The sequence below is a fragment of the Cottoperca gobio genome, chromosome 7, assembly GCF_900634415.1.
Source record: "Cottoperca gobio chromosome 7, fCotGob3.1, whole genome shotgun sequence".
Lineage (NCBI taxonomy): Eukaryota > Metazoa > Chordata > Actinopteri > Perciformes > Bovichtidae > Cottoperca > Cottoperca gobio.
The window spans coordinates 16,188,811-16,203,521 of record NC_041361.1 but is presented as its reverse complement, the minus strand read 5'-3'; the positions used below and the strand labels follow the sequence as shown (position 1 = coordinate 16,203,521).

Sequence of the window (14,711 nt, the reverse complement as noted above, 5' to 3'; positions counted from 1 at the left end):
GGACAGCTTTTAAGAGAGAAAAGGCTAAACAGCATAATTTAAATATTGTAGGTATACAGTCATGTTAGCAGCTCTGTGAGGCTGTTTGGGACAAAATGGATAAACATATAAAATACAAATGAAATGGAAATATTTCTAATTTTACGGAGACCCCTGGTGGCAGTGAAGGGGAATAAGACTCTCAAAGGCAGCTGAGAGATGTGGAGTCTCATAAGTAATCAAACAAATGTCAACATAACTCGTAAAACAACAATTAATCCACACAAGTAGGTGGAGATTCACAAATATATTTCCATTGAATAATGCTGAGTTGATGTAAAAATGGTGCCATACATATATTTACAGATACAATCACTTTGCATTTATTTGTACATTGTGTTTTACGAGTAACGTACATTTTTTTCAAAAATGTGTTTGTGAATACTTATGAGATGGTTTTAAAACCATGACATCTTGTCAATTAAAGTATTTCCTTGCCTCCACCAACATTTCACAAAACTACAAAATAACGCCACAAAAATCCAAATTTGTAAAAAAGAAATCTATATTTAAAAAGGGACTTGAAGTAAGTCAGCAAAGTCTTTGATATTAAAAATGTAACATGTTGATTGTTTATCTGACAGCTGCTATGTGTAGATATGACACAAGAATATAAAAAAACTAACCTGAACCACATTTTCACGGTACGTAAATATTTTCTTTCCGAGATGACACCTATACCCAAAAAGCTCATTTAGAAAAGTTGGCGTCTATTAAAAACACAGCAAGACAAGACAAACAATAGACATGTTCAGTAAAACAGGATTGTGTCTGTAAAATACTCAATTTGTCAGAAGTCCTACACTTTGCAACTCTGCTGAGGCATAATCCCAAAGAATTACAGCCATGAATTAGACAAACATTTCCTGAAAGTGACACAGAGAAGTGAAACGCTGAGCTTTGCCTCTATGCTTGGGTTTGAAAGTGGAGAAGTTTGCGGAGGAAGTTAAAGGAGCCGGGCATTTGTTTGTAGAGCCCTTTTGCAGAGTTTTTGGAGACTTCATTGGTAACCTGAAAATAAGCACAAACAATAATCAGATGTGTCTATGTGTGAAATCAAAAAAGCTCTAAATGGTATAATAAGAGAAGCTCACCATCATCAACATTGTGACCAGGTCATCGGTAGAAGCATTCTCCTCAAGAATCCGGTCCAGTGTCTCCACGTACCAGGAGCCTGACTGGGTGTCTCTCCAGGACACATAACCTGTTGTCACATTAGGCATTAGGAACACACACATAGCGAGTGGAGTGCATCTCTAGTGTTATTAATCGGGTGCTTGAACGCAACTGAGACACAAAACACACCCGGAAAAGTAGAGTAGGACACCAGAATGTCACACGGGGTGGGCAGCGTGGCTCTGGCGTCCGGCTCGTCAGACGTGCTCAGAGAGTCGCTGCTGGACGACATCGGAATGGCGTCCGTCTGATCATCCGCTCCACCGACGGATGGTTCAACCTCATCAGGGGACACCTCAAAGCCCGTGTCTTTTTCACCTTCAGGACAAACACAGATGCTTCCCAATGAGACCACTTTACCTTATGGATTCATGACCAATATTTAAAAATGCAGTGAATTCTTAAGGTTTGATTTGGATAGTAAAGCGTGTATATTTTGCCAAAAACATATTGAATCTCAGGAACATCGGTCATTTTGTTGAGCAGATGCAGAGTGGTTAGTTACAAAGAATGTTCTACCCGTTTCTGAATATCTTATTGTTATTATGTTTTTGTAATAATATTTTGATTATGGGTACATTTTATATACACAAATGTAGATTGTTTAAAGTTGTTTCAAGCTTTGTGGCAATTTAAAATAAAACTTAAAATCTTAAGACTCTCTGAATAACTTACATTATATATTGATTAAACCCCTTAAAGTTAAGTTCACGTTTTTTATTTATTATTCTGATTATTCTGATTATTCTGATTATTCTGATTATTATTATTATTATTATTATTATTATTATTATTATTATTATTATTATTATTATTATCTTCTCCTTGTTCAAGTATGCTGCTTGGAATTATTGTTAGATATACCAATAATAATGCCTGTTTGTTATTTGAAGTTGTTCAATTAAAAGCAATAAATAAAAAATAAAAAACATGGAATGTACACATGCTTTGTTACTTTGAGTTATTCAGCTGTATGTTCAGTGTTAGCTACCTCCTCCACAGGCCTGGAAGAAGAACAGTTTGGGTTTGCCCTGTAAAGAGGGACAATGCTGGCCATTGAGGTAGTTAGTGATGAGCTGAACTGGGACATGCTGTCCATCCACACCATACACGGCCCCAGGGAAGCGGTTGTGACTCACCTACAGACGTAAATACGAGCGTACATTACAAGTCTGGATCTGAACTTGAGCACGTCAGAGACAAAAGCGTTTTCTGAGAAGAAAAACAAATACAGGACTCGGCTTACCTCAGTCCCATGGGACAGCATGATGACGACGCAGCAGTCGTATTGTGAGTGGTCTTTCTTACATAAAGACGACAGCTTATGTTTGATTTGCTGAAAGGCAGAGGTAACTGTTAGCTTTACAACCGTGAGCTCAAAGTTTCAGTCACAGAGGAAGAACAAATTACTCTTACTCTTTGTTTCAGGTTCGTCTTAACTTCCACAATAAAGTTGAGTGCCTTGAATCTTCTCTCCAGCTTGTCACAGTCTATGTTGGAGCCTTTGCGATTGCTCAGCTCGCTCTCAGGTTCAAACTCTACGTTGTTTATGATGAGGCAATGTCCACATGGGCTGGCATCCATTTTATAGCTCTGACACACACACGTACACGGAGAAAGAGACATGATGTGAATTTATAATCGAAGACTTCTACAGCGACTTTTGTGTTTCTGTTGGTCGTAAGTTGCATGATAAATAAATGATGCTTACCTGAATGCTATCCCGTCGAGTTCTGCCTTGTGGCCTTGGTCTTATGTACTCAGGTGCTGTGACATGACCATCAATACATGTTAAGCATGAATAAAGTTATTGTACCAGACTGTTACCAGCATGTGAATCAATCGCATAGCTTACATGGAGTCGGAGTAGTACTGGGTCTCGGTACTGGATAGACGGGGACGTCAACTTTACTTTGCTTATCAACATCCATAGGAGAGGCTATAGAAGAAACAAAGAGCACAAATAGGTGTTTATTTAACTAACTTTGTCTCTTTGGGTCTGTAGATTTTCCCTAAATTCACCAAAGGTTACCATTAGATAATGTCTCATATGCATATTATAACATTACATTTCAGAAAACTTGTGATACAAAACAATAATTGTCTTAATGCAAGTAATCAACTGGGGACGTTTCATGGTGATATCTATTAGTTAAAGTTGTTACCCTATTTGCCTGTAGTGTCAGAGTTTGAGGAAAACATATGTATTGTAAAATTCCATACATTTTGCAATACATGTGTTTTCCTCAAACTCTGAGCCAGAAATCTTCAGCAGCACTGACACACACCAAACCTTCCAGTTTCATTCATCTATATTCTGAAGGATTTTAGAGATGGGTTTGTTCATATATCATTCATAAAACATGGCGAAATATATTCATTTTTTTATTGCCTATTGACAGTATTTTGTAATTTATAAAGTGATACAAAGAGATATCCAAAACTTAAAAATCTTTGACTTTTATACATGAACAAAATCAAACAAGAACTTTAAACCTGCAATATTCAGATCTCGAGATGTATTCAAATTAGCACATATTTATTCATAAGATAATGCACAATTTGCATATTTAAACACAACATTTCAGAAAACAATTTTCTGTAATTTAAGTAATAAACTGATTGAAGTTTCATGGAGCTATCTATTAGTTAAGAGTTATGTTTGGTATGTACAGTTATGACATTAGTACTCGTGAAATATGCCAGTGCCACACACTCACACACTGGCAGAGGCTGGAGAACAGGTCGGACAACCTGAGTCGGTGTTGCAGGCTGGAGCCGAACTGCTGGAGCTCCATTCTGAAGAAGCTCTGCCAAACTGTGCTGACCCGTCTCCTGAAGGCACTCCAGAAATAATGGAAAAGCTCGACTCCCACGGGTCTCCAGGTCCCGGACCATTTGTCTGGCCTGATCACGCCTGGTCCCAGAGCTCTGACAGGAGACACAGTATGCCAGCGTTACATTAACATGTGTTGCTCATAAACATCGCACAAAGAATTAAAGTGACACTTGATGCCGTGACCTACACAGCTGTCTTACCTTAATCTCGTCGATCATGTCTTGGGTAAAAACTCCCTTTTCAATAAGGCCATCATAAAGGTTTGATGGGTCCAGGTCTCTCACGAGACTGGTCCTGTTGCGCTGAAGAATCTTCTTTTGGCTTTCCTCCATTCAACAATAATACCGACCTCAGCGAGGGAGACGGAACATATCATAAAAGCCGTGAACAACCAATTTTGTTTTAGCTACAGAGACAGTCCGTATTCTTAAATGTGCGCGATGATCCCGTTCGTTTGCGAAAGTAAAAGTATACCTTGCTCCCGTAAATGTATTGGAAGCTTCCTTCTCATTTCTCTTATTTGTGCTCGGTAACATTAGCAATTTCCTTGTTTACATCATCGTTGTCTGTGATTGGTCCACTGAGAGAGTACAGGCAGAAAAAAACAGGGTGCGCTTGATTTTAATTAGCGCGCACCGCTGCTACGAGGCCAGCGTACCACAAAACGTGCACACTGAACATCGCGGCGCGACGAGCAATAAACCGAACACACACGAAGAATATAGTGTTATTAAATACTCAATATCCCAAAATTAATTTAGACACTGAGCACCTCCCCCTGCAACGATACTCCTGCTTCAAAGCAGCAGGTTGTGAGCTCGCGCTGGAGGAGCTGTGTGATGCTGCTGAACACACCCTGCATTTCGTTGTCTTTTCACATCAGCGTTAACCATCCAGCTGAAGAACATCAAAACCTTCACTAAATATGTGACGTAGTACCGGGGGACTGCATCTGCTTCAGGTGAATGTGGAGCTTGTTGCAACAGATAGCTAGCATGTGTAGCGACGCAACTAACCTTAATGAAGAAAAAAAACTGCGTGAACGTTTTTATCCTCTAGGAATAACGTTACTGTCAGCAGGATTATGATAGTGTAATGTCGGTTGCTGTATTTGTTGGCTGCCATATATTTCCTAGCTTCTGTAGTTAGCATGCTATAATGCCATTTTCATTTAGCTACCCGGTTGTCTTCATCATTCTTCATCATTACTACGCTAACGTCCGTATGTAGCAAATGCTGTTTCAGAACACGTCATGTCATATGTCATAATTTCATGTCTGAATATCCCCAGAATTAATCCACTTTAACTTTGTGCTGCCTCTTCTGGTGTGTTAAAGGGTACTGTGATGATGGCAGGGTCAAAGATGTCTGTGCAGCTGGCTGTGCTGGTGCTCCTCTCAGTGCTGCTGACAGGAGCAGCCCATGCTGCCGGGCCTGAGATGGACCCATACAAAATCCTGGGAGTAACCAGGAGTGCAAGCCAGGCTGAGATCAAGAAGGTCTATAAGCGTCTTGCAAAAGAATGGTAAGTGTTTTTCACATGACACTGACCTGTTTTTATTAACCTCATTGAATTCTTAACTAATAAGCATCTTCTGCTCAAGGCATCCTGACAAAAACAAGAATCCGGGTGCTGAGGACATGTTTATCAAGATTACCAAATCTTATGAGGTTAGTCATTTTTCCCAAATGGCATTCATCAATATTTTGTGTAGCTGGAGCGTTACCTATATGTAAACTGTGATAAAAGATGCTAAAATATGCAAGAGAGGAAGATGTATGATAAAATGTTATTAAATTCTTGTGCCAGGGATTGCTCCAAAAAATTACAACAACATTAGAATGAAAAAAACAAAATGAAAAATGTTAGCAATAAGTATAAAGTGTAGAAAACAGAATACTAACACCAGTGACTAATAGTACACTATATAAGTCAGATACATTTCCTAAAATAGGTCAACTATAACAGAAAAGTATTATTGCACATGTTTTTGAAATGATTGTTTTGTCATATTGATATTTGTTCAATCCCAAATCTAGATCCTGTCCAGTGAAGACAAACGTGCCAATTATGACCGTTATGGGCAGACTGATGACACCCAGCCATACGGCGGCGGCGCTCGCTACGGTCAGCGCAAAGAAGGCTTTTACTTTGACGAGTCCTTCTTCAACTTTCCCTTCAACAGCAAGAACCACAGGGACTTTGCTGACAGCAAGTATACGTTGCACTTTAACCAGTATGTCAACGACGTAGTGCCTGACAGCTACAAGAGACCGTACCTGATAAAGATCACGTCTGACTGGTGCTTCAGCTGCATCCACATCGAGCCTGTATGGAAAGAGGTGGTGCAGGAGATGGAGACTCTAGGTTTGAAATTAGCCTATAAATAATCCAGAATTATCCAGCAGCCCTGCCGTCTATGAAATTGCATACGCCGAGTTGAAAAGGTTGATGTGTGTAAGTCTTTGGAAATGCTGTCTTTGCAGGTGTCGGGATAGGCGTGGTGGATGTTGGCTATGAGAGACGGTTAGCCAATCACCTCGGTGCTCATCGCACCCCATCAATACTAGGAGTCATTAACGGCAAAGTGACATTTTTCCATTACGCTGTAGCAAAGGAGCACCTGAGACAGTTTGTAGAAGACCTTCTTCCTCAGAGACTTGTGGAGTGGGTGCGTATCTGTCTCGTGATACACTTTGTGTGTGCAGAGCATGACAGGGAGGGTGCACAGATGTGAGATGGGTATACGGTACATATACATTTTAACATGAATTGTGAACATTGTGCATTTTCTATACTTCAGGTCACCGACAAGAATGACCTGCAGTTCTTGAGCAGCTGGCATGAGCTCAACAAGCCACACGTGCTTCTGTTCGACCAAGTGCCTGTAGTTCCTCTGCTTTACAAGGTGAGCTCTTGGCTTGCAGTTTTTGTGAAATGTTTTTTTTTTATTCACAAAATAGACATTAAAATAGATTAACAATATCAGCACATACAGAACAGATAAACGTATAAAGAGCATAAAATGAGAATATAAAAAAATAAAAACAGGAGTACATATATACACATAAACACATTCAGTTTTCATTTCATCATTTTATTATATAACTTTTTCTCATTGTTTAATAAATTGAGTGATTTGAGTTGAGAATTCAGTTCTAGGAGAAAAGGAAAAAAAAAGTTTTGTTTGTGAACAAAGATATTGCATATAGAATAATTAATTAATCATATATTCATGAGCGCCATCATCTGGATTATCATGGTAGCAAATAATATCTTCACGTATTCAAACAGTCGAGAGAATTAGTAGCTTCAGAAAAGTGAGATTCATGATCTGTCCAAAATCTCTGGGATGTTTCACAATCAAAACATTGGTTGAAAATTGTTTCTATATTAGGTTTAAACATGTGCAAAAAATATCAATGTTTTGTAAACTGAGCTATAAGAAAATTAGCAGGATATATTTAATGTAAAATGTAAATGTAGAAAATGTATTTCCTTAGCCTCGTATGTAGCACAGGACTTATGTGATTATTGTTACACTTTATATCTGTTAGTTCAAGTCCATCCAACGTCTGTAAAGTCTGTGTGTTTGTGTGAAATGCACCTCAGGTGCCAGTAATTACATCACTAACACAAACATGTCATCATTCATCTCTGCATCTCCATAGCTGACAGCATTTGCTTATAAGGACTACCTGCAGTTTGGCTATGTGGACCAGGGCCTTTCAGAGACCGCTGAGCTGCAGAAACAGTTCAATATTAACACCTACGCTCCGACCATGTTGGTGTTCAAAGAGAACGTTGACAAGCCTGCTGACATCATACAGGTAAGTCACAGAAGCAGGGAGCTATTAGTCACTGTTATTTATACACTGCACTACTTGCACTGAAATGTTACCTCACTCTTTGTCTAAATGGTTACGTTTGTTCTCTGCAGGCTAAAGGAATGAAAAAGCAAATCATTGATGACTTCATGTCAAACAACAGATTCCTCCTCGTGCCACGGCTGGTCAATCAGAAGCTCTTTGATGAGCTCTGTCCGGTCAAACAGTTCCATAGACGCAGGAAGTAAGAGAACCTAACATTTTCTCTCCTTCCCTCCTGATGAGGCATTTCAAATATTTAGATATGTAGTTTGCATCTTCTAAGTTACTGTTATGTCTTTGCTCGCTTCAGATACTGTGTCCTGCTGATCACGGGTGACGAAGAGACCTTTTCTTTTGGGAACCAGGCGTTTCTTTCATTTGCCTCTACCAATAGCAAGGAAGTTGTGAGATTCTCTTATGTGTACCAACGGCTACAGCAACCTCTTTGTGACATCTTCATGCAGAACAAGGACACTGCAGAGTCACCAGCACAGGTACGCTCTTACATCCAACACTATTTCCAGTATATATGGGAATTTGGGAATTGGTATCACTTTAGGATATGGATTGTATGAAACTACTTAAGCATATTTGTTTTAATAATCAGAGCAATAAGTGCAAGGATTAAAATAATAATTTCAAGGGTTATTCTTCACTGCCAAAACAAACAGTGGGGGCAATATGTAACAACTACAAATAAATAAATATATCTATATATATCTTCCTTTCTATACACATGAAACAATGTTTATTTTCCCAAAACCTTATTTGGAGTAGACATTAACGGGAGACAATACAGGTGATGAATAATATATGAACAAACCCCACTGCAAGAACCTTCAGAATATAGAGAGGAATGAAACTGGAAGGTTTGGTGTATGTAAGTGCTACTGAAGTGGAGATTTCGGGATCAGAGAAAACTGCTTTTAAAGATGTGTATTTGTAAAATAACATACATTTTGCAAAACACTGCAGGTGAATAGGTGTATTACAAGTTTCCTGAAATGTTATGTTTAAATATCCAAATGAGGCAATGTAGGCGAAATCTACAGAGACAAATTAATGAAGTAAATAGTAACAGAATAACAATGTTTTCGCCTGTAAGTTTCTCGCCTTAAAAGGTTTATTATTCAAGATTCATATTGACGGGCTGAGTGCTTCTTCACTCAGGTGGTGATCCTGGAGCGGCGTAATGCTGCAGGGAAGGCCTTGTTCAAGCCAGTGACCGCCTGGAACGGCAGTGAGGAAGACAAGCAACGTCTTCTGGAGGAGCTGGAGCGACTTCAGAAGGACCCGTCCATCCTCGTCCACGACGCCATGCTGCCCGAGCTCAACAACGAGTTTGCCTCTGTATATTCTCTTTGAGTAAAAGCAGTGGGCTTGAACAATGCTTGTCTGTGTCATATCTACCACCAGTCCCGTTACTAAATGTAATCATCTCCCTCTGTAGATGTTTGTAATCCGATGGATCTATGCGTCGTACGATTACCTCGCTGAAGTCATCGATGACATCCTGCACAACAACTGGTAGGTAGAAATCTTTACTTTCATTTGTCATTTTCATTTCTGTCTGCACACACAAAAGTGCAATTTGTGTTTCCTTATCTCCTCACTTTGTTTGTGATTATCTGTGTATTTATCTATTATATATTTTCACCTGTTATGGAATAAGCGGCTCTTGAGATGTAAGCGTGTGTCGAGCTGCACTAACACATCTGTGGTGATTTGCAGGCGTGAGATGATGCCTCTTCTGTCCCTCATCTTCTCTGCCTTGTTCATCTTGTTTGGAACTGTGGTCGTCCAGGCCTTCAGGTCGGTTGCTTTACCCATCTACTAGACCAACATACTGTAACCATAGCAACGTCAGCCTTTCCTGGGATTAGTGTAAGACACAGTGAATAGAAAGCTAGAGACGAGCCAAGAAAAAGGAATATCGCTATTATTTTGTACGCCCTTTAGGAAAAACATTTTGTGTGTGTCTTCAGTGACTCCAGTGAAGATAAGCAGATGAAACCAAAGGCAAAGGATGGAACCAAAGCAGAAAACGGGTCACCAGGGACCGGTAGTGCTTCAAGGCAAGAACACATTTATAATTTCCATACTAACGCTTTATCGAGTACAGGATTTATCATTTATCTTTTTAAGCTTTATATTCTTTCTCATTATTTTAGTCGGCCTCCCAAGAAGAATTTTGTGGAGGTGACGGAGCTGACGGACATCACTTACATCAGCAACCTGGTGAAGCTGAGGCCAGGACACATGAACATAGTGCTGGTGCTCACTGACGCATCCAAGAACATCCTTCTTAGCAAGTTTGCCAAAGAGGTCTACTCCTTCACAGGGTAAGCTAAACATTCCCTTTCCCTCATTATATTTAGTTTGTGAAGTCCTGTTGAAAGAATGATTGTGATGAAGTATCTATTAACACTCTTAGGAGCATGACGCTGCATTTCTCCTTCCTGAATATCGACAAGCACGGTGAGTGGATGATCACACTGCTGGAATATGCCCAGGACGCCATGCAGATCGATGCGGACGAGGATGACGGGGGAAGCCACAAGATGGACTACACCGGATATGTGCTGGCACTTAACGGCCACAAAAAGTACCTTTGCCTGTTTAAGCCCGTCTACACTGGGGAAGACCTCGACAGTAAGTCGTCTGAGGATGAAGGAGGCAATTCAGGGGGGAGGTCGAGGTCCAGCTCCCGTGACGACCACCTGCCGCGCAGATCCAACCGATCCCGCAGCTTATCCACCCTGCAGATCCACCACAAGCTGGACCGCCTGGGGTTATGGATGGAAAGGCTCATGGAAGGCACTTTGCCTCGCTACTACATCCCAACGTGGCCAGGACTAGACAAGATCACCCCCGGTAAATAGATCGAGGCGAGTGAGAAAGGACTTCCTATTAATCTACTGTCACACTGAAACATCTCCCCTCGTGTTCTGCTGAAGTAAGGCTAGAGCTGCCTTTTTGTGCACATGAGATATTTAATTGTTACAGATGTCTTTAAAGGTGCAATGTGTAACCGCAAGCCACATGCTCCAAATAAATAGGGGGCAGCATTTCACCTCTACTCAATTTGCTGTCATCAGTTATTTAAAAACTACTAACTCACAGCAGGACAACACTGCACACAATTTGACCAAACTGCTGAAACTCTGAGAGCCGGTTAAATAACACGGCTATCTTCTAATCTCCACGTGTGGCGTCGGCCATAGTTTACGTTAGCCAATCTTTTTGCGTTCACTGGGCCATTAGTTGTGCTGTGAGGTCTGCGTACGCTTTGATAGTCCTTCCAATGGACTAAATCAGGAGACTACTTCGGCAGGAGGCGAGCGAGTGGCAGCGCCGGGAGACGGACATTCAGTTAGCGGCCATAGCAACTCTAATTCGGCCAGCACAAACCCCAGCACCGGGAGTAACAGCGTCCTGGTGGAACACTGGGTCTTACCTGTGTAACGGCAGCAACAGAGAGTTTGCTGGTAGGGTGGGTAGTAGGGGCAGTCCCCTGGGATCAGACCCCCGGCGCTGGGGTTTGCACTTGTTGAATTCAAGTTGCTACAGCCACTAAGCAAAGGTCTGTCTCCCAGATCTGCCGCCTGCTCTATTTTTGGTGAAGGAGCCTGTTAACGGGGAGGCGAAACAAAAATATGAGATGTTTTCTCAATTCTGCCACTTTGGATTTAATCCAATAAGCAAACTATCAAAACACCACATGAACCACGGATGTATTATTGACAAGACCTCCGGGCAGCTTTACTTCTTCGTTCTCTGGTCTGAGGGCAGACTGGACACTATAGTGACTCACTATCGCCTCTAGAGGAACAAGTGGTATTACAAGACAGGATGGGCCGGGGCTAGCTGGTTAGCATGCTAATTTCAGTAGATTTCTCTGCAACACAAGAAGTCTTTGACAGAACATCAACACTGTTACTTCTTCGCATTCTGTTGGTGATGTAAGTTCATTTTTTTAAATGTTTTTAACCAAAATTCTTGCAATATCTTACACATTGCACCTTTTTAAAGTTGGGTCAATAATACAAACTTGGCTTTAGTGCAACTACTGTGGGACTGGTCCTTCTTACACTCATCGCATGCTGTTTTCAACTGTTGGTAGTCATATGTTATTCAGGCTAATGCTGCTGCTACAGCCTGTGAACAGATAAAAAATCACTGTGGCCAGCTGTACTCTCCTGCCTTCATGACCATCAGTCACACACACACACACACTAACGGAGGCAGGATGACTACCTTAGTCTTCATTGATGAATACTGTGAATAGAGATGCATGTCTCTAACACTAAATGTCTTGCCTTTTCATGCATCTCTGCCCACATTTAATTTTTTCAGTTATAGATGATTTCCTGAATGCTGACTGGCTTGTGCAATACTGCTGATATGACAAAGCCTTGGTTTATTTAACAACCTCTGTTAGCCAGTAGCTTTATGTAGCAAACATTATGAACAGGGTGTCCATTTCATTTTTCTGAATGTTTCCCAAATGGCCACGATTGACTGACACATTATCATTATGTCATCTTTAATTAAGTAGACATGAAAGTAAAGTCAAACCACTGTGTGCTACTTGCTTGGGTTATTAAATTGATATGTCAACACTAAGTGTAAAAATGTTATTGATATAATTTGTTGGTACAATGTGATGTAAATATTGTACATAATCATGTTATCGATTGGACCTGTATTTTAAAGAGTATGTAGCTTGAAAGATAAGGTGACTGTTTTACATGGATTTATCAAAATGCTGTAGTTATGTTCTTTTCTTTTAGTTTTCTTTAGGATCTTCTTTTACAAGATAGTGTAAAGAAAACGATGTCTTTCAATGTTTCAGTTGATCTTCAGTAGTGCATTTATCCTCTTGTTGGTTGTAATAAAATGCTTTATGTTTGTTAAATATGTTTGCAGAATTTCTTACCAGCTCATGGAATTCAACATTTAAAGCGATATAACATGTGCAAAGTACCTTTGTTAAAAATGTATTATGTACATTTCTAAATTTGAATGTAACCATATTACATATATTTATATATATATTTATAAAAAAACAATAATATAATATATATATATATATATATATATATATATATATATATATATATATATATATATATATATATATATATATATATATATATATATATATATATATATATATATATATATATATATATATATATATATATATATATATCTATCTCAAAAGTGAGTACACCCTTTAGATTTTTGCAAATATTCTGTTATATCCTTTCAGGGGATAACATTATCCTACTGAAACTTTGATATAACTTAAAGTAGTCAGTGTGCTGCTTGAATAACAGTATAGATTTATTGTCCTTTGAAAATTACTCAGTACACAGCTGTTAATGTCTAAACAGCTGGCAACAAAAGTGAGTACACCCCATAGTGAACATGTCCTAATTGTGCCCAATGATGTTGTTTTCCCGCCCTGGTGTCATGTGACTCGTTAGTGTTACAAGGATTCAGGTGTAAATGATAAGCAGGGCTGTTAAATTTGGTGTTTTGGGCACAATTCTCTCTGAATGCTGGACAACATGGCACCTCATGGCAAGGAACTCTCTGAGCGGCTGAAAAAAAGGATTATTGCGCTTCACAAAGATGGCCTTGGCTATAAGAAGATTGCCAACACCATGAAAATGAGTTGCAGCACAGTGGCTAAGATCATACAGCGGTTTTCCAGGACAGGTTCCACTCGGAACAGGCCTCGCCAGGGTCGACCAAAGAAGTTGAGTCCACGTGCTCAGCGTCATATCCAGAGGTTGGTTTCCAAAAATAGACGTGCGAGTGCTTCCAGCATTGCTGCAGAGGTTGCAGAAGTGGGATGTCAGCCTGTCAGTGCCCAGACCATACGCCGCACACTGCATCAAATCGGTTTGTATGGCCGTCGCCCCAGACAGAAGCCCCTTCTGAAACCGATGCATAAGAAAGCCCGCAAACAGTTTGCTGAAGACAATGAATCCAAGAACATGAGTTACTGGAACCATGTCCTGTGGTCTGATGAGACCAAAATAAACCTGTTTGGGTCAGATGGTGTCCGGCGTGTGTGGCGGCACCCTGGTGAGGAGTACCAAGACAAATGTGTTTTGCCTACAGTCAAGCATGGTGGTGGCAGCATCATGGTCTGGGGCTGCATGAGTGCTGCCGGCACTGGGGAGCTGCATTTCATTGAGGGACACATGAATTCCAATATATACTGTGACATCCTGCAGCAGAGCATGATCCCCTCTCTTCGGAAACTGGGCCGTAGGGCAGTTTTCCAACATGATAATGACCCTAAACACACCTCCAAGATGACAACGGCCTTGCTGAAGAAGCTGAAGGTTAAGGTGATGGACTGGCCAAGTATGTCTCCAGACCTAAACCCAATTGAGCACATGTGGGGCATCCTCAAGAGGAAGGTGGAGGAGTGCAAGGTGTCCAACATCCGTGCGCTCCGTGATGTCGTCGTGGAGGAGTGGAAGAAGATTCCAGAAGCAACCTGTGCAGCTCTGGTGAATTCCATGCCCAGGAGGGTTAAAGCAGTGCTAGATAACAATGGTGGTCACACGAAATATTGACACTTTGGGCACAATTTAGACATGTTCACTATGGGGTGTACTCACTTTTGTTGCCAGCTGTTTAGACATTAACAGCTGTGTACTGAGTAATTTTCAAAGGACAATAAATCTATACTGTTATTCAAGCAGCACACTGACTACTTTAAGTTATATCAAAGTTTCAGTAGGATAATGTTATCCCCTGAAAG

The 14,711-nt window shown here is 40.4% G+C and overlaps 2 protein-coding genes across 3 annotated transcripts; one reads left to right on the top strand and one right to left on the bottom strand.

Moving 5' to 3' along the window:
• Positions 1-649: 649 nt before the first annotated feature.
• On the bottom strand, positions 650-4,570 carry casp9 (caspase 9, apoptosis-related cysteine peptidase). Its single transcript, XM_029436409.1, has 10 exons — positions 4,255-4,570; positions 3,936-4,146; positions 3,071-3,154; positions 2,927-2,982; positions 2,632-2,808; positions 2,462-2,551; positions 2,207-2,354; positions 1,345-1,533; positions 1,134-1,243; positions 650-1,050 (listed from the first exon to the last, which is right to left on the bottom strand). The coding sequence occupies exons 1-10, from the start codon at positions 4,384-4,386 to the stop codon at positions 946-948; spliced, it is 1,302 nt and encodes a 433-aa protein (XP_029292269.1). The 5' UTR covers positions 4,387-4,570; the 3' UTR covers positions 650-945.
• A 156-nt stretch (positions 4,571-4,726) lies between these two features.
• On the top strand, positions 4,727-12,842 carry dnajc16 (DnaJ (Hsp40) homolog, subfamily C, member 16). 2 transcript variants are annotated; one of them, XM_029436406.1, is made up of 15 exons: positions 4,727-5,015; positions 5,392-5,579; positions 5,659-5,725; positions 6,095-6,422; positions 6,542-6,726; positions 6,859-6,963; positions 7,727-7,885; positions 7,996-8,126; positions 8,235-8,418; positions 9,095-9,274; positions 9,375-9,451; positions 9,656-9,736; positions 9,910-9,999; positions 10,096-10,266; positions 10,359-12,842. In XM_029436406.1, exons 2-15 carry the CDS (start codon positions 5,401-5,403, stop codon positions 10,804-10,806), a joined length of 2,385 nt encoding a protein of 794 aa, XP_029292266.1. In that variant the 5' UTR covers positions 4,727-5,015; positions 5,392-5,400; the 3' UTR covers positions 10,807-12,842. The 2 variants fall into 2 exon arrangements, with proteins under 2 accessions (XP_029292266.1, XP_029292267.1); XM_029436407.1 differs by lacking the exon at positions 4,727-5,015 and adding an exon at positions 5,139-5,276.
• Positions 12,843-14,711: the final 1,869 nt, after the last annotated feature.

Bases quoted from the DNA above. Each gene is read 5' to 3' on its own strand.
- dnajc16 (XM_029436406.1), top strand. From the start codon at position 5,401: ATGATGGCAGGGTCAAAGATGTCTGTGCAGCTGGCTGTGCTGGTGCTC. The intron at 9,452-9,655 runs GTAGGTAGAAAT...GGTGATTTGCAG, and splicing joins GACATCCTGCACAACAACTG to GCGTGAGATGATGCCTCTTC. The intron at 10,267-10,358 runs GTAAGCTAAACA...TAACACTCTTAG, and splicing joins GAGGTCTACTCCTTCACAGG to GAGCATGACGCTGCATTTCT.
- casp9 (XM_029436409.1), bottom strand. From the start codon at position 4,386: ATGGAGGAAAGCCAAAAGAAGATTCTTCAGCGCAACAGGACCAGTCTC. The intron at 3,155-3,935 runs GTGAGTGTGTGG...TTTCTTCTATAG, and splicing joins TCTCCAGCCTCTGCCAGTGT to CCTCTCCTATGGATGTTGAT. The intron at 1,534-2,206 runs GTAGCTAACACT...TTTGTCCTGAAG, and splicing joins CTTCCAGGCCTGTGGAGGAG to GTGAAAAAGACACGGGCTTT.